At 33.1% G+C, this 27,061-nt stretch overlaps 1 protein-coding gene across 1 annotated transcript in view; it reads left to right on the forward strand.

The window, feature by feature from the left end:
- Positions 1-27,061, forward strand: part of BANK1 (B cell scaffold protein with ankyrin repeats 1) — a 238,551-nt gene that overhangs the window by 53,831 nt on the left and 157,659 nt on the right. The window contains exons 5-6 of the mRNA XM_025051818.1: positions 1,733-1,872; positions 15,964-16,069. Coding sequence (XP_024907586.1) covers positions 1,733-1,872; positions 15,964-16,069 — 246 coding nt within the window. The remainder of the gene's footprint in view (positions 1-1,732; positions 1,873-15,963; positions 16,070-27,061) is intronic.

Below are 27,061 nucleotides of genomic sequence, written 5' to 3' on the forward strand. Positions count from 1 at the left end.
AAGGAGGGATTCCCAAACAGATGACTCCATGAGCAGTCCTCTTTGATATACAGGTGGAAACAGTAATTAGGTTTTAATAACTGACATTCAATACATATACACAGCAAAGACAGTGCTCCAAAAGGCTTCTCTTTGGAAGATTACTCCAAAGTCAATGTCATTAACAATAGGTCTAATGGCAAAGTTTCGAATCGACTAATGACTCAAGATATCAGAAATAAATTAGCTTATTTTCATGTTAGACTCTAAAGGAATTAGAGCATTTTAAGTGTTCTCAATGGAAGAAACAGCAAGCAAATCTCTCCTTTTATCTCTCATGATTCATCGCCTGAATTCTTTTGGAAAGTTAAAACCACATTGTAAAACTCTTAATCTCTTTTCTGATAAACAATATCCTCTTTCAAAATCACCTTTATGAAATCCATGAAATTGATTTCACTTTACTGTAGTAACTTCAGAACCCCCTTTACTATATGTGCATAACTGTAGCTGACGAGACATACCTTACGACTTTCAATTTTTTGTTGTAATTTCTCTTTCATTGTCAGATATCAGATAGATATCTACTTTGGGAAGAGAGAACTTTTCTACCTTTTTTTTTTATAGTACAGATTAAGTGTCTGGTCAGTCGATGTGGTAAGAGGAAATTTCAGCTTCTTGATCCAATTAAGTATAAGATTGCTTTTGTTGGCTTTAAGTTTCTCTAAGTAATATTATAAGAGATCCTTTAACCTCTTCAGGAGGTAAAGTAAAATTAATGCTTAAAAGTTAAGAATGTTTAAATATTCAAAGCTTCATTAGGCAGCTAAGGTTAGAATTGGCTTCTTGATCTTATACTTAAAGGCTTATTCCAAACTCCAGTTGTTTGGGTGACAATCCTCTTTGAGAATTTGGAAAATGTTTCTGTAACAAAGTAAGTTTTTAAAGTGTATTTTGAAAATGAATTTAAAGAGCTAAATTTTCTTTACTTTTGATACAATAAAATACAATGACTTTCCTATTGAAATGACTGAATTTGAAAGAATTGTTTTTCTTTCATGGAGAGCCCAACATTCTTAGTAGACCAACTCTGCTGGTATGTTAGAGCAGAATTCACAAGGCAGTATATCAGTCACTTTAAACAGGTTACTCACAAGAAGATTTTAGATAAATGTGTGGTGTAACCAGTACTTAAATAGCAGGGTATTGAATCTTGCCTTCCCAAGGGTTTTTCATTATAATCAATTGAATAAAAGTTCTATAACTTTAGTCAACTCTACTTTTTCTCTTTCCAAACATGATTTTGATAAAATTGCCTATAATTTACAGAAATTTTCTTCATAAGAATAATAACGAATGTATAATTTTTTTCATAAACAACTTCACTATTCTAAATTCTAAAATATTATGTAAAGATAATTATAGATTATTGTAACAAAATCTCCATTTCCAATCTGGAAGGTTAATAAAAAAGGAAGTTAATGGTTAGGGAGAAAAGACTTAACGCTTTGCTTTCATCATATTTTTATTATGTATTCTTATCTTGTAAGGTTTTTTTTTTATCAAGTCTAAAATTGTGCATTCTATTTTGTGGTTTCTAACTTCTAAGGATAAAAAAGAAAACATTTAAGTGGTAGAAGTTGCTAAAATTGTTATAAATTCTTAATGACCTTCTTCAAGTTCTCTAAGAGATATAATAATGTGAGACATGCATTATATACTCAGCTTCTAACTCCTGTTTGTGTTTCATAAGATTTTCCTGCTGGCTCTGTCAATGTCGATGTCTACTGTGATGGCATCATTAAGGCCACAACTGAGATTAAATACTATACAACAGAAAAGACTATGAAATGCCTGTTGGGATTGGCAGATCCAGGAGATGGTGTATGCCAGGTAAGGGGATCTTTCCATGAAGTTGATAATGCGCTAAAGAGCTAATTTTGAATAAAAGAATGTATGCATGCCTTGGTATAAAGCCTGTATGTTGGTTGAATAAGAATGAATTACTGATCAATAGGAAGGGAAGAAACCGAACTCTGTAGTACAGAGATGCAGATGAATTAGTTTGCTTAAGTCAGACATTCCAGATAATGTCACTGGAAGACAGGTTACCCATTACAAAATAGCTATTTTACTAGGCTCATTTTAAAGCTGTTACACAGCAGATAAAGACGGAAGAATTAAAGAGAAGTCTTGAGAAATTAATTTCCCCTTTATCCAGCTCTGGACAATACAAAATAAAAGTCAGGTCATTTGATGCATCGAGGTTAAGGAATCAGACAAACCAAGAATACCACCAGAAAGAGAACATGTGATGTTAATCTCGAAATTGTTATTTTTCATGTGGAAATGTCCAAACTCAGTGTACGTTTTTCTTAGTTTCATTTATTACTGTTATCTGATAGTGAAAATTCTTGCTTTAAATTAACTATGTTCATTAGGAAATCTAGAAGGCTAAAATTTTCTGGGAAGTATACAGAGGCATTTTTAAGCCCCAGGTTGCTTTCTGAGTGTGACAAACTATTACTCAGCAATGATGATGTGGTGAGGGATTTGTGGTCTTGAAGAGCCCTTGTTTGGGACATTTTCCAGTGGATGTACATGCTGTGAATGTCCTGCCCTCATGGATTTAGAATATAACAATTGCATTTTGATTAATATTATGCCATTAGTTTAATTTCTGCATTTTATTTTATCTGTTACCTGACCCACTTTCACTAGAGAGAAATCTTGCTTGATATGGAACTTTTATTCTTTATGTGCTTATTCCATCAAATTGTCAGAGTGAAATAAATGTCATTTCTTTTTATAGCTACTTGATAATGAGAATTATAACCTTGCTTAATTGCTTATTTTGTGTGGAAGGGGGAGGGAGAGAGTAGGGAGAGTAGAGACAAAAAAAGAGGTAGTTGAATGAACAATGTGATCTTCAAATGCACCGCAAAAAATTCTATAAGAACTTGTAGTAAAAGCAACAATGATAGTAAAGTTGACAGGTTTTTATGAAGCCTTATGTGTTTAAGCTAGTTCGGAATTGGAGGTTTTGTTATTTATTTTGTGTGACACATTTTTCTATTAGAGTTCTGCTTTATGAGTGACATATTTTAGAACAATGGAAAAGGTAAAAATGTCTTAGAGAAGGACAGGGAGTAAAATACCATTTGTCAAACTAGAGAATCTGTGGACATTTGACAAAATGTCTATTTTGTAATTGTAAGCAAGAACAAAAAAGTAATATACTGAAATACAGATTTATTTTCTTGTGACAAGTCTACCATTTCTTTTACTTAAAAATATATTCACTACAAAAAGATTAGTAAAAATGATACATTGCATTATTAATATACAGTCAGCATAGAAGTAAAGTAGTCCCCAAAACACATTTTTGTGTTGGTTTTGCCTTTAGGGAGGAAAAAAATCCTTTGTATATAGTGAACATTAAATATAATTTATGACTCTTGGACAGTTTTTCAGAAAGCTGTAATATGTAAGTTATGATTTCTTCTGTAGCTTTGAGTGAATAAAACCTTTTTTGCTTGGCTTTTAGATAACTAGAAAATACTCTTATTTATTTTCATCCTCAGTGTCAGAAATGAGAGGTGAGGGTTATGAGTGTGTCTTAGGATGTCTTCCCTCCACCAAGCCCTGGTGGTCTAGTGAAAGGAAAAATGTTGGACAGTCACAACTCGATTTGAGCTTCTGCTATCAGGAAAGATCCACTTCAAACCTGTGGTGAGAGTAATGAGAGGTAGAATTATTCTAGCATGGTGACAACAGACCACAGTGTAAGAAGAAACACTAAGAGATTAGGTTTCACATATACAACTTAAGAGAGACAGGCTAGAGATTTTGCTCCTATCATCAGGGGACCTAGATGTGTTATGAGATTAGACCAAACAAATTTTGAAACAGATCTCAGACCAGACTGAGCTATGCTATCACACACCTAAAAGAAAAAAAGGCTACAATTCAGTCAGACTCCATTGAATCTTAGATCAGGTTTGACATGAGATTTGGGCCACATATGTTATCCCCACTATGAATTCATTAAGATGATGAATGGCAGACTCTACCCTTGAGTCTGAAAGAAGAAAGAAGAAACCAGTGGGGCATTTCCTTTTGATGTGATTTAGGGGTGTTTGGCCCTGAAGAGGTGTCCCAGCCCACACTGCTTCTCCTTGCATGCACGCGGATTTTCTCCCACATAGATTATATTTTTGACATTTGGCTTTGCTCCCACAGAGATTATATATTTTTTAAATTGTGTAAAAACGTTGGCTTTTCTTTCCAGCATAGAGCATTACGGTAATTGTTTCATGTGCTTGCTGTGCTATCGTTTAATTGGGAAATTTGGATATTTTTAAGTAGTCCAGGGGACATCTCTATTCAAAGAACAATGTACATTGTAATTGTATTCATCATGGTTACTGTGTGTTTTTTAGAACATATGTCAGCAGATTTCAATTTTTTTAATATCCAGCCTAGTTAGCTGAAATGGCATATTGTAAGGGCTGTCCTGAGTCTTCCTATAATTTTAATGGCAGATGTGACTTAAGTAATACTAAAAATTAGTAATAAAATACTCTCTCTAATCATTTAAAAGCTACTGGGTAGATAATAACATGAACATTCTCTGAATTTGAGGAAAGGAATAATATGATAAATCTGTGTTTTATTTTTCAGTAATCTTAGAATTCGTAATAAGAGACTTTATATTATTAAAAAGCTGCTGGGCATATAGCAAAATAACCATTCTTGAATTTGAGAAAAGAAATGATAATGGAAAATTTGCTTTTATTTATTTTTAATGATGTCTATTAGGGTTTAGAATACTTTATCAAAACCATTAAGCTTAATTATCTAACTGCTTTCTAAAATCATTTTATCTTTTTTGAATAGATACTAAATCCAAGAACAGAGTGTCATAAAGATAAAAAATCCAGAGCATCACCTAAAACAGTGAATTCAAGAGAGATTCAGTGAGAGGAAAAAAAAAAACCCAAAGCTCAATTTGAGAAGATAATTAGAATTGAATGAAGTACTAGTGTTAGAAATACTAGTAACTCCTATTTAACTGAGATAATTAAAACCTTTGAGACTTTCATACTATTTACAAAAGTGTCTAGGGGCAAATACAAAGTTAACTTGTATAGGAAAAACTAGCTACAATGTAAAAACCAAATTAATTTGAAATGCTAAAAGAACATAGAATTATTGATCAAAGTATTAGGATCCTATTTGTTAAAAGAGTTTTTGAAATGATATGAAATAATTCTTCTTAGTTGTATTTCTTAATGATAAAATGGTATATTTGTGTCGCATGTATTTATCATGTTGCATGTTTTACTTTATACTTATTGGAATCTTATTTTCATCTTCATATTAGGTACATTTCAAATTTTTGTTAAATTGTGTATATTATTCAATCTTTGAGAATGTTTAATACAGTATGAAGCCAGATGGAGTTGGGGTGAGAGAAGGTACAGGCTTAGAGAACTCTCATATCAAGAAGAATCTCTAGTTGTGACTAGTTCTCTTAAAGGTTTGTTTCTCCATTAAATTAAAGGTTAGGTGCTAGCAGCTGTCTTCCTTAAAGAATCTTCAGGAGATTCTTTCTACTGAGAAATACTGGGAACTCCCAGATCTTTGAGTAAGTATTTTTAGGTCCCTGTCTCCTTCAAATAATTGTGGATGCCTTTCTTCTTTTCATCAGCTTCTATTGAGAGGCACAAATGCATCTAATCTCTTCATCATAATGCCAGTGTTATTTAAGACACTCCTTTGCTACAGACTTTCAGTGGCTCCCTAGATAAGGTCCAAACTCCTTTGAATGGCACACAAGGCTGCAGGGTCACAAATCTTTTCCAGCTCAGTTCCTACCATATCTTCGAAACTCTCTCCATGATTCCTATGTTCTGGCCATCAGGACTCCTCACTCTTTTAAAACACATTATACTATTCCTATCCGCCATGCCAGCTCCTTAAAGGCAGGGACAGTGACTCTTTCATCCCAGTCCGTTCTCATAGATGGGGCACAACTGATATTTATTGCTTTAAAAATGGAAAAAGCAACAAAGTAATTACTTTTTCTAGTGATATTTGAAAAATAAGTGAAAAACTATAGTATGGGTATATAAATAAGATGAGAAATGAAACTACATTCATAATGCACTTCTTTATTTATAAAAATGAAGAAGTGAATCTAATGCTTTAAAAGTGAGGCATTCTCAGAAGTCCATGATACTAGAAAAATGAAGAATTTGTGCTATAAACTTTTCATCATGTTCTACCTTAGCAATGAACTGTATGTTAATACACATCATTACTGACTTTGAACAACCATACAATTCCAGATTCCAGTGTTGCCTTTCTTTTGAATATTGAGAATTTGTTTGTTATTAAAAAATGTCTAAGATCTTACATCTCATTCAAAAAGCTGCATATTATATTTCCGTTTCCTTTCCCGGCAAGTGGCAGCATGACATAGAGAAATAAGTTCTCGTATGGGGCAGGTGCAGGAGTTAGATTCTTTTACTGAATCACCAATCATTTAATTCATGAGAACTCAGTTTTCTTAGTGGTAAAGGAATTTCCTCTTGTATACAATGAAGAAGCTGGAGTATATGATCTCCAAGGTCACTTCCAACTCAAATATTCCATAACTGTATGCCAAGAAAAAATATACTTAAACTGGAAATTATGGCCACTCTCCATTAAAGACGATTGACTTGCATATATTTGGGCTCTCCATGTAGCCATAATTTCACTTTTATTCACACTTTTTACTAATTCTCTAGCTAAAGAAGAAGGAAATAATTTGAATTTTATTACTTGTTTTATATTTCTGATGAAATATTTGAAACGAGTAGAGAAACATCAGACAAATAAAATACAATTTGGAGATTTATTTCTGGATTCATTTTTCATATCTCTTGTGCCTCTTGTAAGAAGGGATCAATAAGAAGAAGGCATACCTACTGACGTTTGTATTGTATTGATAAAATAAGTGACATTTCCTTTGTACTATGTCTCTACCTACGGTAATGGTCAAGCAATGACTAATGATACCTGATTAAGGTAATACACATCTAACGATTATATTCGCCTTAGTTACAAATCATTGAATCAAACAGGAACATACCACTTAGTACACTCATCTGTTTATTTAGAGAAAAACAAATAAATTGGTTAATTTTAACAGTAGATATAGCAATTGTTATAGGGAAAAATAAATATTTCCGAGTGGTTACTTAGCCACTAACATAACCATACTGTTGTTTCTTTGTAATTCTTAATTTTCTAAGCCATCTCAATCCATTTTCATAGTTATTGGCCCCATATGTTTTAGCTTATGTTTAACTACTGTTAAAAATATATTTTATTAATGACTTCTTAACTTATAGTTTCTGCTCACTCAGTGGCAATAAATTCTCCCTCTGTTTTTTATTTCTCCCAAACTAAAGCATCTCTCTTGCTTCTTACATCCCCCTTGCCTCTCCTCTCGTCATCTGGGGCTGGTTCTAACTGCCCTTTACAGAGGACGGCACTTTGCTTGTGTGAGTGCTGCCTGTAACCAGCCCCAGCAGAAGGTTGGCTTCTGCTTTTACTAGCTAGTTATTTAGAGGATTGAGATCTTCGAACATGAGCATTTTTAAATAAACCAGAAAACAAAGCACAAATCAAACACAGTTAACAATGTTCCTTCTATAGCTGTTATCCATAACAAGATAATTAGAGAAAATTAGAGAATCTGCCTCTTATAGGATCAAACCTCAAATTATTAATAACCCTTTGGAAATTAGAAGACCAAAAAAATTATTGTGGCAAAAATATGTTTGTTTACATTTTTCAAAAGTAATTATGCAATCTTGTGGGTCTCTTTTTAAAGAACAGTTATAGTATCAACAATAAGATAAAGAAATGGAGTGGATATAAATTTGGGAACTCTAAATTGTGTTTAGCATTTATGAATTATGCTTCTGCAGTAAACTGCATCAAGACAAAGGAAATGAAATAACATGGACTTCGAGAAGGAAAATTCAACTTCTAAGAATCCCGTTCCCTGAACCAGAGGTCAGCCATTTAGCCTTATTGACCTTATTACCTTAAGTAGCAACAAACAAACAAATATATATCAATTATTCTCAAGTCTCTCTCAATGAATCCAATAGACATTTTTCTTCTTCAATTTAACTGAATATTCAGCAGCAATTAACACCGTTGACCAAACTCACTTTCTTGATACGTTTTCTTTCCTTAATTCCCACGAAGCCATGTCTTCTTGGGTTTCCTCCTACATCCTTGGCCTTTCCTTCTCCATATCCTTTGTAATCTCTCTTTTCCAGAAAATAAAGTTTTGAATTTACCAAGTTTTAATTCTTAGACTCTCTTCCTTACTTGATAAGTATTCCCTCTGCAGATTATCTCATTAATTTATAAGATATACTCCAAATGTTTTTTTTTTCTTTAAGCTCCAGTCTTTCTAACTCAGGATATGCAATACTATCAATCCAGTTTAAAAGCCAGAAACATAAAAGTCTCCTTAATACCCTCTACTCCCTCACTCTACAAATTCAATCCATCACTAAGCCATATCTATTTTACTTACTAAATATTATTCACTTCTCTACACATCTCTCCAGTTCCAACACACTGTCGTCCACCACTTTTCCTCTTGTCTAAACTCCTGGGATAGCCTCCTAACTGGTCCCCACCATGGGTTTCTTGCATAGGACCTACTTAAGACCATAGTCTGAGAGGTTCTTTTAAAAAGAAAGATCTCATCATGTGATTCTCCTGCTCAAACACTTCAGTAGATTGCAATTGTTATATAGATTTTAAAGAATCTTTAACATAAACAATATGGTCCTGTGGAGATTGTCTCCTCTCTTTTTCTCTATTTTAATCTCACTCCTGTCCTTCTCTCTCTGCATTCTAATCACACTACCCTACTTGTAGTTCCTAAACTTTTAGTACCTAATTTCTATGATGGTGCCTTTATATACGCTCCTCTCTCTAACTGAAACACTTTTCCAGTCCTCCCTTCCCCCTCAACATCTTCACCTAGTTCATTTTACTTCACCTTCCAAGTTTTAATTTCAGCATCTCTTCTTCAGTGAAGCCTAACACATCTCCCTATGTATCTCTTTGTAACACTGATCACATTCTTATTTGACACCAATGTGTGTGATATTTCTCAAATTAATGTCTGCCTCTCATTAGACTCCAAGGTTAATATTATCTATCTGGTTTCCTGTTTCATCTTCAGAACTGAGTGTACTACCAGACATATAGCTGTTCATATATATTTTGTTGGGTGAAAGAATGTTATGCAACCTCAAGTGGCTCACCTATCAGAGCCCCTTGTTCCAACAGCCACTGAATTCTTGATAGCACAGGCACATACCTTCTTGAGAAGGTTATTGGACAGTTCACCGAAGCAGTGCTGCTTCTGACTGAAGTAGACAGAACAAGGCAAAGGAAGGACAACAAAGGAAAAAAATCAAATGAAGAGAAAACATCTTTTTTGTCTAGCTTAGAAACTGGGGCCTGAAACAACCCAAAAGAATAATTCTAGAAAATTTATAGGAAATCATAGCATTGGTTAGAGAAATCTTTTTGAAAGTCATTTTTTACACTATGGTAGAGCTGTATTTGTTTTAAAACTTCTCTTATTATATATTTAACAGTAAATTGGTACAAAATAATTGCTAAAGGGAGGTAAGGGTGAGATAGGACATGGTTCTTATAACTACTCTATCTAATGCCTAGAAGAAAAACTTTAGCATTTTGTTTGTTTCATCAGTATTGTCATTAAGTATCTCCATTAATGAGTCTGTTGAAGTTTGGTCAAATTAAAGTTTTGAGACCTTTTGACATTATGTAAGGAGGGTCAAGTTGCAAAATTCAGCACAATTGAGCTTTAATCAATAATCCGAGTATTTTTAAAATAAAATTTTTAACAGATTGACTTTACATAAATTATAATGTTTATGCATTTTGCATGATTGATGGAGATGTCAGAAACTGCTAGTTGATCCTCAGTATTTCTTTTTCCTTTCTTACATGATATAACTTACCTAAGTATATGACTACCCAGGTAGATAGTGTACTTCCTGACTCTCTTGCAGCTAGGCATAACCACATCACTAACTAACAGCCAATGGCATGTCAGTGGGAGTGATATGTGCACACTTCTGATCATGTCGTTGAAAGAAGGGTAGAGTCATGCTCTCCTCCTCACTGACTTTTTCCTTTGACTGGCTGAAATGCTAACAATGGAATGATAGATAAACCAGCTAGGACCATGAATACGACATATAGCAGAAAAAAAAAAAAAAAAAAAAGAGCCCCAATCTCCTTATCAGAAAACTACCACATTGCCCTGGATGCCTAATTCCAGGTTTTTATGTTAAAGTGAAATAGATATCTATCTTGTTTAAACCACTGGCATTTTGTATCTCTGTATTACAATAGCAAAACCTACATTCTAAATAACTTAAAAGATATGTGTTATTTAATTTAAGAATTTAGAAAGAAAAAATGAACTAATTTTTTGTTCTGTTGATGCAAAAACAAGTTTGAGGAGCAAACTCTCCTCATTGATGGACTTGTGCACTTTTCTGAATCAGTTATTATTTTAATCAGTTGTTATATCTGAGAGCTCACATCATAGTATTTAGAGAAAATGGAATTAATATTTACTGGAGTCTTTACATATATACTCATTTAAACTCCTAAACAATTTTGTCAGTTATATGTTATTAAGATTCATAGCTGATGAATCTTGTAGAAGACATTTCAACACAGGTTTCTCAATCTCAAAACATAAATTATAATGTTATTTTCTTCTTGTTAGAAATTTCGCTTTCAAGTTATCTAAAGAGATTCAACAACTATATGACTACTTAACCAATAACATAAATATGAAGAAAGCCTTAAATTGCATTATTTTATAGTATATTTATTTTTGCATGTGTAGTAAGAGACATGTTGAAATTATAAGAACTGACTCACTGAAAACAGAAAACTTAATTTGACAAAAGAAAATATCTTTTTTGTCTCAGTCCTATTCACTTCTTTAGATTATTCTTTTAAATTAATTGCTTTGACTCATAAAGTTAAAAAAAAGTCTTTACATAAACATAGAAAGTATTTGCTTTGCTCTTTTACCTGTCATTTTATTCACAAACTTAAGAAGGAAATTTTGTTTAAGATACGTTATGTAAATTATTTATTGAATTCCCTTTTAAATGGCTATTTTGGCTCATTTTCACAGTACACATTATGAACAATGGAACAAATGAAGTGATTTTTCTTTTTTTTACTAGTGAAACTTAAACCAGCATAGCAATTTGTTATAATAAAAAGAACAAGATGTTTTTAGCTCAGCTATTGACTTTCCTTTTAGAAATCTGAAGGCAAAGTGTAAAATGCTACAACTATTTCATAAATTTATCTCCTATTGTGAATATTCATAACCTTCCTATGATTATATCACTGAAATTGTTTCTTTTGGTAATCAAGACTCTATTACTGTTTTCTCTAACAGATTTTTTAAATTACCTTAATATTCTGTGGCCAATTTACAACTTTCTTGACTCAACAATAACCTCTTTTCTTTGACTGTCTCTACTATTGAAGCTGGGAAAACCAAATTCTCACATTTTTAACCACCCATGCAGCTCTTGTGAGACAGTTTTAGCCAATGAGACAAAAGGGAACGTCTTTAGAGCTTTTGGTTTTCTGATTAAAAAAAGAAAGGAACAGATCTAGTTGGCAATAAGCTACCTTCTCTCTTCTCCCTCCATGTATGCCCAAACATGAATATGATGATTGAAACTACAGTGTCCATGGGACCATAATTTATTCTTTTCTCAAATTGTACTTCAGATTTTATTCTTCCTTCCATGACCAGAATGCACTATTAAATTTAATGTATTTAGAATGTGAAGGCATAAATTAAAATCCTTATTCTACTACTTATTAGCTCTGAGATTTTGGGCTACTACTGATTTATTTTGGATTTTAATTATCACATCTATAAAAATGGGCATTTAAGAAATCTATCTTGTAGGAGTTATAAAAATTATAAATAAATTATATAAAACCTAGCATATCATAAGTGCCCCAAATGGAAGTTGTCATTACTACTTAAACTCTTAGTGTCTGTTTCATTGTATAGACTTATCTTACACCTACAACATACACCCTTTCACACCTTTCCAAATATCTGCAGTATCTCACAACTGCTTATATTTAATTGGTCTCTCAGTTCCATCATACCCAAAATGTGTATGATGGAACTAAGAAAGAAGCAAATCAGATGTCGAAGAGTGTTGCTATGTAAATAGCTATTCTTCATGTTTCAGATGACTATATCTTCTTGGTGGAATGACTCTTTTATCATCATATAATGTTCCTTTCTGTCTCTGGTAATTTTTTTTGTTCTGATGTCTGTTTTATCTAATATTAATATAGCATAACTACTTAAATAAGATTTTTCTAGTTAGGATATCTTCTAGGGAGAAATTTTTGTAGTATTATTTTAATAGCTATTTATGTGGGGTTTTTTCCTCACATATTTCTTGTGTTCTATACTATTTATTTATATGCAAGCATAATACTGGTAATATGTTTATGAAATTGAAAATAGAAATGATTCAACTAGTAATGGTGGGCTAGAATATTGAAAGATATATGTATTTGTTCCTAGTTAATTAAATGTCTTCATATACATTGTGAAGTTTTTCTTCTTTCTAAGAATATTGTTACTTTATTTTTAAAGCCCAATGTAATGAGCTATAGCATTTCTCACATTGAGTATCATGATGCCTTTGTGTGGGAAATGGTACTTCTCAGATTCTTAGTGGGAACACTTGCTCTTTTGAATTCTCATCTGCATCTCAATCTGGAAGGGATCCCACAGCTTATCCTATGACTAACATACATGAGTGTAGTAACTCTATGACACACCCACTAGATCTTATATAGTTTTGGAAAGAAATAGTAGTTTATCTCTTCATGTAAAAATACTAGTGACTAGATAATAGGCTATACAGAACTGTCATGGCCATTAACACAAATTTTATAAAAATTTTATAAACTAATATTATGATTTTCTTATTTTCTTAATTTCATTTATCAGCTCTTACAGCTAAAACATGTTCTTTTGAGCATTATTATAAAGAAAATGCAAGTACGTTGCCAATGATGTTTTGCTCTATTGCTCCTATCAAAAACTTCCTGAAAAATTAAGAGGGTAACCACAATGAGATATCACCTCACAGCTGTTAGGATAGAAATTACCAAAAAGACAAGAAATAACAAGCGATGGCTAGGTGTGAGAAAAGGGAATCCTTATGCATTGTTGGTGGAAATGTAAATTGGTGTAACCACTGTAGGAAACAGTATGGAGCTTCCTCAAAAAATTAAAAATAGAGCTACTATATGACCCAGTAATTCCAGTACTACAATTGATCTAAAGAAAATGAAAACACTAACTTGAAGAGATATATAAACCCCACATTCATTAAAGCATTATTTACAATAGCCAAGACATGAAAAGAGCCTAAGTGTCCACTGAAGGATGAATGGATAAAGAAAATGTGGTATATACAGATAATGTGATATTATTCAGCCATAAAAAAGAATAAAACCTTACCATTTGTGACAACATGGTTGGAACTTAAAGATATTATGCTAAATGAAATAAGACAGGTAAAGAAAGACTAATACTGTATGATTGTACTTATATGTGGAATCTTAAGGAAAAATAAAATACAAGTTTATAGATATAGAGAACAGATTGATAACTGCCAGAGATGGGAGGTAGGGAGTGGGAGAAATGAGTGAAGGTAGTCAAAAGGTATAAATTTCCAGTTATGAAATAAATAAGTTATGGGGATATAATGCATAGCATGGTGAACATAGTTCATAATATTTTATTACGTAATTGAAAATTGCTAAAAGAGTAAATCTTAATAGTTCTCATCATAAGAAAAAATTTTAATTATGTATCGTAATTGATGTAAATAGACTTATTGTGGTGATCATTTCAATATATCAATATATACAACCACTAAATCATTACATAGTACATTTAAAACCAAAATAATGTTATATGTCAATTATACTTTAATTAAAAAACAGTAATTATTACTATTAAAATTTTCACATCTTTATTTACAAGTTTTATTCCATATCGATATTCAACCACATAAGTAATCCTAATCATGCTACAACTTAAATAAACTTAATTTAATACACATAATAAACATTTTTATGTTAAGCATCATAGGCTGTAAACAACTCCTCAGTGCTTACAGGATGAATTGTAATTTTTTTATTAGGCCAATAAGGCACTTATTGAAATGTCCACTTTCTTCTTTTCTCTCATTCTATATAGTCTTATGGAAATTCCTAAAGTGCTTAACCAGGTAATGTTTCATGATTCCTTCATGCCTGTGAGCAAATTGTTTAGTTAGTCCATAATGTTTCTTGTATACATGGAAATCTCAGTTTAAGTCACTTCCTCTGCAAAGCTTTTCCTGTCCTGGCCATTTTTCCTCTGTGGAACTGAGTCATCTTGCTTTTGCCCACTCTGTACCTAATCCATAGAGACTTTCTATTTTTACCTAGAAGTCAGTTAATTGGCCATATGTAATTACATGACTGTATTTCTGGAAAGCAGATCTTGTTGTCCCATCTCCCCGCCCCTCTTTTTTTTTTTAGTGTTTCTAACCTGAGGACTCCACATAGTCAATGGCATTAAGTAGATTAATGTTGGGTCTTAACCTACATTGTAATGCTATAGGTTGAGGAAAAGACTTTCATCCCCTTTCCCAACTTCATTTTTTTAAAAATTAAGTATACCTAGGAAGACCAGGTGCTGTAGGCATAAAAAAATAAGAGATTGTAAACTGACAAGGTCTTTGCAATCTGTGAGGTCAACCAAGGATTGCCTCATCTGAAAAAAAATAAAATAATAAAAAAAAAAATTTAATTAAGTGTAGTTAGCATGCAATATTATACTAGTTTATCGTGTACAACATAGTGATTCGACATTTGTGCTCACCACTCAAATCTCCCACCTTCTCAGCAGGACATAGAAAACCCGGTGAGTCCTGAACCACTTTACAATTGAGGCACTTAGATTACTGAAAAAATGAAGAAATAGTGTGACAAATATTTTTTTAATCCAGCCATTTCATTTCTGTGACTATGTATTGACAAAATTTTAATTTGATTAGAAAATCATTTTAAAAGTCTTAATTAAGAACTTTTGTTCCACAATCCTCTCTCCACCCCGTGGCTTTGCTGATTGGCCCACCTCCTCAACTACAACCTTCTATGTCTCAGTCAATTTGGTACCAGTCATAAGCTTCACAAGACACAATTTTAAAAGAATGCTGGTCTGTAATAGGTTATGCCATCAGTAGGAGAACAGTTGAATTCTGCTTGCCTCTTCCTAAATAGAGTAGACATATAGTTACTCTATATCTGCAGGAGAAAAAAAAAAGGCCAAGATGAATATTCTTTCTCACTTTGACATAGAAATAAAATAATCTATTTGATTATCCTATTTCTGACCCTTAAGTTGAAGAACCACTCATTATTTTATTATTTCATTTATCAAAATGTAACATATATTTTACCAAAATTTATTAAAACAAATTTCAGTGTTATCATTGACCTGCTCTAATGCTCTTTAACGATTAGTTAAGTCTTTAAGTAAGTAGTTACCCATCCAAAAGCAAAGACTTTTATTTCTTGCATCTGTTTTTCTATTGCTTTAACAACTGTTTTTTTTTTTTTTTAGGCAAACACCTAATGTTTTGTTTTAGTCTTTTAAAAAATGGTAATAGTATTATTAAAGATTACCCAGTATTTATTCCCACTAATAATTTTTATTATATTGCACTGAGATGAATTTCTATGTAAATAATTGAACTAATAAAAAATTTCCTTTCTGTTTGAAAACAGAATAACATTGAAGAACTTGATGATATTCTCACATCCATATTCAAACAAGAGATACCATATTATGAGTTCCGATCTCTCCAAACTGAAATCCACCCTCAAAAAGAATGTGAGTATTTTCCAACTGCATCAGTTATTCTTTATGTCATATTTCGCTGTATGTAAACCTTTAATAAATATTATAGCCAGGAATATAGTTGAATTGCAGATTAAATACTTTAGATAATTCTCATCCCTTTGCGAGAGAGCACACTAGTACAAACTTCTGAAGTTCAATCTGGTAATTTTTTTTTAATCACAGGCCCTAAAAATGTGCATAAATTTTTAAATCAGCAAATCTACTTCCTGATTTGGATTTTGCTAGATGACAGATGCTATTAAATCTATAACAGAAGCAAACAACCCTCATAACATTAGGCTCTAATTTCTAGTTGAAGTACAAAATAACATAACACAAATTACATAATTAAAATATACAAGATAGACACGAATATGACTGAACTCATGTTTTGCTTGCCATCTTGACTCTATAATCTTGGAGCTGGCCCTATAAAGTCAGCTTCAGAATATCTGGCCTTTAAGATTTTACACCTACATTTTCATAATTATCGAGTTGAATCAGTGATAAAGTTTGAGATGTCTTTATACATAAAGTGAAATTAAATGAGAGAATTCAGGAAATAAATGGTAAATTGTTGATGAATTTCTATAGAAACATCACTAGAGGTAGTCTGAGAGGTAAACTCAGCAATGATCAGGTGTAATTTCAGATGTCCATCCCTGGAGACAGTTATGCAGTTATTTGGTGAAATGCTTTATTTATTAATTGTTTATTATTTATTATGCCATATTTTAGCTGAAATAAATTGAAGTTTAGGAGATTATGAGGGGAAGGTAATTATAAGGAACTGACAGAGTATACCTTGAGTATTGACCTACCCTAAGGAATAGCCATAGAATTATTCACAGGTACCAACAGTTCTTTGAAAGTTTGATGCTAAATGTTATATCATTCAAAACTCTTTATCTTATTATTGTACCATCCTCTTTTCCAAGTTGTTTTTGGTAAATCCTGAGTTTACTTCCTTGCTATTTCATTTATAATAAGTGAAATGCTACTCCATACCATTATGTCTTGGTCATTTTCACTTCTATCTAGCCAGCAAATCTCATTTTACTTTTTCCCCTACCAGGCAGACAAATTTGGGGGAAGGGGAGTTGCAGAGATAAGACAAAAAGCGTACAAAAAATCAAATCTGTTTTCATGTTCTCTTCCCTTGTAAAGTTTCATTATTGATTTTAAAATAACATCTTCCATTGATAAGAATTTTCTGTAGAAAAATGTTCTCCCTGGGAGTAGAATAATAAAAGGTTTTCAAATAAACTTGATATATTAATGTAATGTAGGACTTTTGAATACGATAGTCGTAGAAATAATTCACGAACAACTTTCCTAGTGAGTGAATCATCAGGGACTGTGAAATCAATATAAGGGATTGTAACAGGCAATTCTTTTTTTTTTTTTTTTTACTGATACTGATATTTGGATACTAGAATACAAAATATCTGAATATATTCTTTAAAGTAAAAGTAAGCATTATTTTGAGTAACTCCCATTTTGATTGTGGATTTATATATAAACGCACATGGTATGGGCCACCATGAAATCAGTTTGAATGTCCCTGACTTGGTATGGTGGTGAGGGAGAACTGTACACTTGGCCAAACACAATTGCTTTAGTCACTACATAACTCTTTATTATTCTGAGTTTCAAGCCAGCTTCTGGAGAGTGTTGTTAAGTCTTACTGCAGCAGGTACACGAATCTCCCCAATTTCTCTTTGGAACCCTTTCAAAGGCTGGGTAATACAGAGAATCTCCTGTCATGGAGAGGGAAAATAAATAGTTCAGCCTTTTTTAAAAAGAGGCTACAGTTTCTGGTTTAATAACCCTAAGTGGCAGTTAGTTTAGAAAAAAAGGAAACTAGGTTACTTTGAAGCAGATTATTTACCTTTGTTCAGAAAGAAGAAATGGGCATGTAAAGCCCATGCTAATATCTAGAAAGCATATAAAAGCATATATGCATTAAGTAGCAGTATCTTAATCTGAAGAAGGATAGCATGCAATCACCAGTGACATGTACGAGTCTTAACTCAGGATATTATCTCCTAATATATCTATGAAATGTGAAGCATGTAACTGGATACTCAATACATAAATACTGTAGCCCTAAGATTTATCTTGAATTTGTAGTTATCTTTAGGTTCACAGAAAATAGCTTATTTGCTATCTGAGCAGAAGAAAAATAAATGTCATTGGGTTCTCTTTTAATACTATCTAATAATTCAACTATGCAAAAAAAATATAGAGAACAATATGAAAAACACCCTTTTACCCATAACTTACTTTTGCCAAATCTTAACATTTTGTCATGATTTATTTCAGCTCTTTAAAGAGAAAAAGTTACGGATCTAGTCGAATTTTTCTATGTTTTTTTCTGTGATTTCACACACTTGAAAAGTTACTATTACTTTAATTAAATTTCTTAATAATCATTAATCTTTTTACTATGTATTTGTTTCGATAATTCATATATGCTGTTGTGCAATTTTGTAAATTTTATGTAAATGGTATCACATGCAGTTTCCCCTCCATTATAGTTGTTCCCATTGACTAGACATGAGAAGATATGTTTAAATATGTAAGCCATAACAGAAGAGGGAAACGCCTAGAGAAACTGAATAGAATGAAGAGAAAGTCTACAGAGACATACCCTGAATACTTTGCAGTTTGATTTAGCTCTCTGTGTTTAACCTCAATTTTCTTGGCTATCCACTCTTACTTGATTATTCGAACCAAACTCTATTTGTTCTTCTTTTTACTACTTTTGCTCTCAAACTTTAGTGGGCATCAGAATCACTTAGATGATTTGTAAAATTCAGATTGCTGGCCCCCACTCAGAATTTCTGATACAGTAGGTCTGGAATGGACCCAAGAATTTTACATTTCTGACAAATTCATCAGTGATGCAGATGCTACTGGTCTGTGAATCATCACTTCACAGAAAGCCACTGAGTGAACATAGCAGTAATGGGCAGTACCATTGATATGTTACATACATAAAATTGATGTGAATGAAATTAAACTTAAGATAGTAGATTTTTTTCATCGCTCCATATCCCAGGATTAAAATCATGGATGCAGAATGAAGTAGTCTTACAGTGATCATTTATCTCAAAAGTATTTTTTATATACCATTATTTAAAAAAATGAAACCCTCATGAATTCTTACAAAAAATTTAACACACTGTACTTTGTACTAGGTACTTTTCTAGATGCTGAGGGAAGGTAGAGGAATGTAAGATCAATAAAACACAACCTATACACTCAGAGAGAAGTGATAACAAAATTATAAAATAAGTGCCTCTAATACAATATATGCTCTACTCATAAGAGCTAACACTTGTATTTTGTATACTCTTAAAAAAAATTAAGCACTTTTAGAACTTTAACTCATTTAATTCCTTGGAACAATCCTGAGGTAGGTACAACTTTAATCTCTATTTTACAGATGAGGCACTGAGAGTTAACATCACTTGCCCAAATAGTGGCAGAGCTAGGACTTGGATACAGGCAGCTCAGCTAAAGTGGCCACATTACTAGCCGCTTGACAACTGTGGCCCCATACACAGCACTGAGCGGGAGCTCCAGGGTGTCGGGAGACAGTCAGAGAAAGACAGACAGTCAAGGGACACTTCCCGGGAGATCTTAATTTAAAGGAAAGGTTATAAATAATTTCTTCTAAATTATTTAAAATTACTACTTTAATGAATATATAGAGGCAAGCTTAAAATTGTCTCAGATGTTCTTTATGTTTGTTTCTTTTTTTTTTTTTTTAATCCTAGAAACGTAGTGATTTTTGTTTCATAGTGCACGATTTTCTTTAAATCATCCTTTGCCTTTATGGGCAAATATTGTCCTATATGAAGGAGCCCTGTTTTGTTCATGCATTTATTCCCAGTGCCTAGAAGAGTTTCTAGCACTCGATAAATATTTATTACACTAATTAACTAGTAAATGGCAATAAAGTTAACCATACACTAAAACCAATAAGACCCTGGACAGTAATAGGTTAGACTAATAATATTTGAGCTCCAAAAACAAGAGTGCTTATTTGTAAGAACATAAGGTAACTATTTATAATGCCATTGTTTTTTTTCTTTTCTACCTCTTATCCATGACATCTGCCATTAGGAGAATGAAAAATTGGCATATGTGCCTTCTGAATGTGCTGCACTGAACTGTCTGTGCTCAAATAACCAAGACACATATGTTCATCTTCTCTGAGTTGACACAAAAAACAGGCTTTTTAGGGTCAACAGTAATAAATTTCTATAAGTTTATCATAAAGTTACAATAAACAAATAAATACTGTCCATTAGTAACTAATGACAGGAAAATGGCTCTCTAATATTCATTAAGGAAAATACATGCATAGGGTTACCTCAATTATATACACATGCATGCATGCACATATCCCACCCCCCATACACACACATACACATACAAAGGAAATGGACTCTTCTATTAACAAATTAAATAAGTTACTACTTAAGGAACTCCTCCTTACTTTTGCCATTGTTGTGAAGTAATGATAATTAAACCTAGAATTTATATCTTCTAAAATTCTTGACAGGTTCAGAACCTCCCCTACATACCATATTACTAACCCACTCCAAACACACCTCCTTCCACATCCTAAAGGGACTCATTTGCTCTCTGAATGCTGGCATTAACAAATAGTCATAGAAAATCTTTGTAGTGACACTGCAGGTTTAAAGACTCATTGCATTACTCTGTGAAGGATAGAAACTCAAAGATATGGTTTTAGAAAAACATAACCTAGAGGTACAAGATTGTTTTAATATCTTGTACCTCTAGGTTATGGTTTTCTAAAACCACCACAGTCATTTTCTTCCCTGAATTAGCTAAGGTTCTCTGGAGAAACAGAACCAATAGGAGAGAGAGAGATTGAGAGAGAGAGAGAGAGAGTTTACTTTAAGGAATTGGCTCACATGGTTGTGGGGCTGACAGTTCTGAAATCTCCAGGGCAGGCCAGCTTGCTGGCAATTCCAGCAGAAGTTGATATTGCAACCTTCAGTCCAAAAGCAGTCTGGAGACAGAATTCCTTCCCGCTTGGTGAACTTTAGTCTTTTCTCCTAAGGCCTTCATCCGATAGGATGGGGCTCACCCACATTATGGAGGGAATCTACTTTACTCAAAGTCTACTGATTTAAATGTTGATCACATCTAAAAAGTATCTGCATGGTAACATCTAGACTGGTGTTTGACCAAACAGCTAGGCACCATAGCCTAGTCAAATTGATACATACAATTAACCATTATACTTACCATCATTCTAGCAGAGGTTGGCAGCTCTGAACAACTATGATTTACTCATACACTTTTTGGGATCCCCAACAATCAGTTTGACAAATGCTGGTTAGTACATCTGTAACCTAGTGGATAGAAAAATCTCCCAAAATATTCATCTTAGTTTACAGACTGAGATGTAACTATATGTGTTGACTATATGGTAACAAATATATTTGGGTCATGTACATAATATAAACTCTTGGTCAAGGAAAAGTAGATATTACTTACAGTGTCTTGAGACATAGTGAATTATGTCTTTCTAGTTCATGTAAGTGCTTTTTGTGTTACCATCTCTTGCTTAATGTAGTAAACTAAGTAATTGCTTCTTAAAAATACTCACTTCCCAATCCTCAGATCTGTGAATATGTTACCAAATGGGACTTTGTCTGGGGCCCTGTATCAGAATACTTTTTCTTCTACAAAACAGGTGTTCTGTGGTGATTATCACTGTTTAGTGACACAGGAGCTAAGTTTGTAACCAAAATGTTCTACTCAAAGACACATATTTCTAATTCGATTTATTCCATATAATTGTATAGCGGCAGCTACCTAATGAACACTCACATCTATACTTCTCCACGGCAATAATCTTTGTCACCTTTTCTAATGAATATTCTTTCTCTTTCTACTTTGTAACTTTGTAGTCATGAACCTAAGGATTTTCTTAAATCCAATTCTTTCTTTCAGAACCTACACAGTCAATCACAAAGTCCTGTTTTCTTTTGAAAGGTCTATTCTTTCTTGTTTATTTTTCCTGCCATTACTCTAATTCAGACCATCAATTATCTCTCCTTCCTTCTAAAAGATTCTCCTAGCAGATTCCTCTAACATGTTTCACCTTTCTTTCTAATCCATTCTGCAGATAAGTGCTTCCCTAATCATTCCCATATTCTATTTTCATCTTATCCCTATATTACATATGATGGTGCTCCCAAAGGCATCTTAAGCTCTCTCCAGTCACTTAATTGAACAAAGAACTGTCCAGATTTTCCTCCTTGTCTTAGTTCATTTTTATTATCAAAATTATTTAATATTTCTAAAGATTAAGTTCAGTACTTGAGACTATAAGGAGTCCTAAAAAATTCCGAATACTCCTGACTAATGAAATCAAGCATCCTTGCTTGATCTGTTGATTTACTGCTTATTGTGCACATTCCTTGGATTTCCATGTGAGACCCATACAAAGGCCAGTGGACAGGTCTCTACCTGTAAGCCATGACCTTGCAATAGAGTGACCAGCCACCTAATCCTAACCCAGCCCATCTGGTCTTTATACTTTTGTTGTTCCTGGTTTCCTGGCTCTTTCTAGACTCTTTCCTGGTTTATTTTCTAGGTTTTGGTCCTTTGCTGTCAAGATTCAGTAGAGAGAAAGTCGGTAATTTCCAAAAGGTATTTTTCAAGGAACACAGAGGAACAAAATACAATCACACATTGATAGACAAAATTTCTAGAGACTTTTTATTTTAACTCGAGGTTAACCACAGATTGACTGGACTGTTAAGCATGGAGCAGCTCTGCTCTTCATTACTTCATCACTGTCTGAGTCTGATAGCGGAAAGTGGATAATAAAAAAGTGTAAACTCATGCTGTGAAATTTAATTTTAATCATTATCAATTCTAGGAAGTGCTAACAAGAACTACACATCAAGGGTTGGGCCTGGTTAGTACTTGGATGGGAGACCATCTAGGAAGATTAGGTGCTATATTTGTTAAAAAAAAAAAAAAAGAAGAAGAAGAACTACATATCACCCTTTTCTTCTAGCATTACCTCCTGACATATTCATTATGGACTGATGGACTCATGGCCTGCTTCAGTCTGCATTCTGCCTTATTAGTCCCTGGCCCATAGCCCTGGATAAGAAGGAATTTCACATTATGTCCCCAAATACTCCTCCTCTGGGATCAGACTGTCTTGCACCAAACTGCCACTTACATATTCTGCTGCTCTGCTATTACTCATTCTGACACTAAGTGCCTAAAATCCCTACCTCTTAACCCTGTTCATTAGCCATCACATTTCCTTCACTTTCTCTTCCTTCGTCCCCTTTTCTTCTTTCTCCTCTTCCTATTACTACTGCTACTAATTTTATGGTGGATTGTATTTATTAGGGTAGTCAGTGAACAATAAACTCTCAGGTTCAACAAGACAGGCTCCATTCATTTCTTATGCTTCTTGTCAATTCATCACTCAGATATTTGCATATCCAGAGCATCAGTCCTCCAGAAGTCCATTTTTAGTTTTACAAAACTCTCAGATCTTAAACATATGGTTACAACAAAATACATAATTTTCACCAAAATTAACAAGATATAGGTCACTAAATGGATTTCATATTATCTAAGAACAATAGAGTAAGGATTCACTTCCATCCTACATTTTTTTCTATTGTTTTGCATAAGCCTGATAAAAGGGAAAATAAACAAGATAGAAACAGGCCCCAGGATTGCTGTTTCCACATCCAGAGTGGTTGCCAACATGGGCTCTAACCATGCCCAATTGGGATTTTACCTTGGTAGGCCCTAAACATAGAGACAGGCAGGGAGAACACCTCAGAAATTATGGACTTGGATGTTCACAACTTCCTCCTTCAGCCCCACCCTCTTTCTGCCTCACCCTGAGGAGCAATCCTCTAGGATTGCACTGAGTTTCCTTAACTGTGTGGAAGAAAGAAAAGAAGATTCCACACCTTTGAAAATGCTTCGCCATGTTACAATGGGAAATAAACTCTGAACATCCTCTCCAAAAGGGGGCTCCAGATTGCTTTAAAGTATAGTCGATTGTCAATATTTACAGTAGTTTTGTTCTATAAAGTCATTGAATAAGAGAATACTGATCTATTGCTCCTAGGAGAAACATGAGGTTGGGTTCCTGCAAGCCTCTGGTCACATGTTCATCAATCGATCAATATCTTATGTGTGTTTCTGTTTAAAGACACATTGTTTAGCATATACTTTTGATTCATTAACATTGAACTCAAGACCAATAACATAATTCATACCTGAGCAAAGCTTATCGAATACACTTACTTCTCCATAAAGTACATCCCAGCATTTCTGTGCTTAGGAACACTAGACGGCACTTTAGCACTATGCCAAGGGGCCACTTTAAACAACTAAATTACTGACAAAAACACAAAAATGTGAAAAATGTAGCACTACATAGGCCACAAAAAGGACACTTGTTCACAGTGTAAGTACTAAAACAAAGAAGCTGAGCACTGCCTTGTTTGACCTCGGCTGAGAGTATACACTTTGTGAGATAAATTTTTCATTGCTCTGTCTGCAAATGACTGGAGAAGTGCCACTGGTTTTGATTTGGGGGTACAAATAAATTTTTATGCATAGACAAATTTGCAAATATGGAATCCCTGAATAATGAAGATCAAGTGTACTTATTTGTATGGAAAAAGACATTGGACCCTGGTTTATTATCTGATTAAATAGATGTTAGATGTTACCATCCTCATTTAAGAAAATCAAGACACAGAAATTTCAAGTAGCTTGTCCAAATTGCAGTATTAGTAAAGGCTAGAACGGGGATTCCAACCATGCGATCTGATTCCAAAGCTCTAATATTTAAGCACTAACTATATAATATTGCTTCACAAAAGAAATAAATATTGTTTTAGAATTTTAGGGTTTGAATAATAAAATATGTTATTTTGAATTTTATTAGGATAAATATAATGCTGATTAAGAATTTAAATATACAACTAAAACATTTGAAAAAGAATATTTGGTATGAAATTTCTTGAGATGATTAACATACAAATGAATTCAAGTTTTAATTTTTTTCTTAAATATTTAAGAAAATGTTTTAGTAACAAAAATTCAATTTCAACAATTAATAAGGTGAATATAACATTGAGGTTAATACTAGTGTGTATATCTATGTAGTTCCCACTCTTACATTTTATGTAATATGAAAGACAACAAAACTGCAGCAAAGGGCTTCAATGGCACATTATTTCCCTTTGCATGTAACTTATATTATCGAGTTTTAGAAATAGGATAACCTTGGAAGTTTGTCTTGTTGCTTGAAATTCTAAATAGGATTACTGTATATGTCTGCTATTTCTACAGGATAAGAAAGGTGACACCTCCTGTGTTGCATATGTGTTCCTCCTGTCACAGGGCAATCAGATTCATAAACCCAACAACGTTCTGTTTTATAGATCCACAGAAATACTAACATTTCATCAGACTTCAAATCCTGTGATGAAAAAAATGAAAATCATTACCTTTCTTCAACCTTCGTAAATATCATCCTTATTTCTTTAATTGCCATTTGCTTAGAATTCAGGGACAATTACCTTAAAGCCATCTATGGCATGGCCTCTAGGTCAGATGAGTATCAGAAATCACGGTTTGAACCCAGCCCTCTATATTTTCATTGAATAAACTGAGGTCCAGGGAGATGAAGGAATTTTCTTAAGTATTACAGATTTAGTGACTGAAGTAGATTAGAATGCATATTTCCTGACTTTTCATCTTCATTGTTTTATTCTTAAGTGGCCAACTGGTCATCCTACTTATTTATGAATCTAGATAGTGATTTATGAGAATAAATGGATTACATGGTCGTGTACTTCGTTTTCATACTCATCTTTCTTTAAAATTTTTAAAAGCTGATATTCTAACCTTCTGTATATTCCCATTTTATTATTTTGGTGAGCTAGGTTAATCTTTTGAAAGCTTTAGTTTTATTACTTTGAGCATTGGCCATCTTCTATAGGGATTACCTTGAACTGTTGAAAATGGCTCTGCATAAACAAATGTGTGACTCGATTTCTTTATTCTGTGTCAACTCATTTATTTATTTTTATTTTAAAAATTAATAAAATTAGATTTTTCTTGAAAAATTTCTCCCAAACATTTAATTCCGTTGTCCTGAAATTAACGTTTGACATTGGCCGAAACAACTGAAAACAGAAAATTTATTTTGTCCAGAAAAAAAGTCAAAAGCAAATTGGCCAATCCTTAATGTGAATTATAGCTTCTTTATTTATACCTTGGTAATAAAAACAGATATAAGGAATCTTTATTAATTAAATGAAAATTGCCATGAATTGAAGCGGACGTAAACTGCAGATTAAGCACATTCTAAAAAGGGTTTTTAAATATCTTCTTGAGGAATTTGTTATCTTAACCAAATAAAGAAGATTATAAACTGTTTGTAAAATAAATGCTGTGAGTTTAAGAAAATAAGTTAATGATGTACGAGCTAATAAATGATGTATGAATATGACTTCTGCTCCTAATTAGGTTGTACAACACTGCAAGAGTCTATTATGCCCATTGTAACAAGAACAAGCAAGATGATCTTCAAAATTACAGTATTTTTTTTAACCCAGCAGAAATGGATAACAAAAGAAACCTAAATGAACCAAATTACAGAAAGGGACGAGTCCTTCACAAGAGAAAAGAAATTCATGACTTCCTTTATCCCTTACAGAATAAGACAAGAATTCACTATAGATGAGGAGTAAAGACAAACCAGCTGAGCATTTAACAAGCTTTTAAGGGCTATATTTAGGCTAGTGTGATGGATAAAAATCACAAAGAGTCCCAGTTACAAAGTGGGTCTGCATCACCCACAAACTCTTTTTTGTAGACTGCTGTTCAGTGCACAGAACTATCACACCAACAATTGTAGGAAGGCAGGAG

This window comes from Pteropus alecto, unplaced genomic scaffold, assembly GCF_000325575.1.
Source record: "Pteropus alecto unplaced genomic scaffold, ASM32557v1 scaffold5, whole genome shotgun sequence".
Classification (NCBI taxonomy): Eukaryota; Metazoa; Chordata; class Mammalia; order Chiroptera; family Pteropodidae; genus Pteropus; species Pteropus alecto.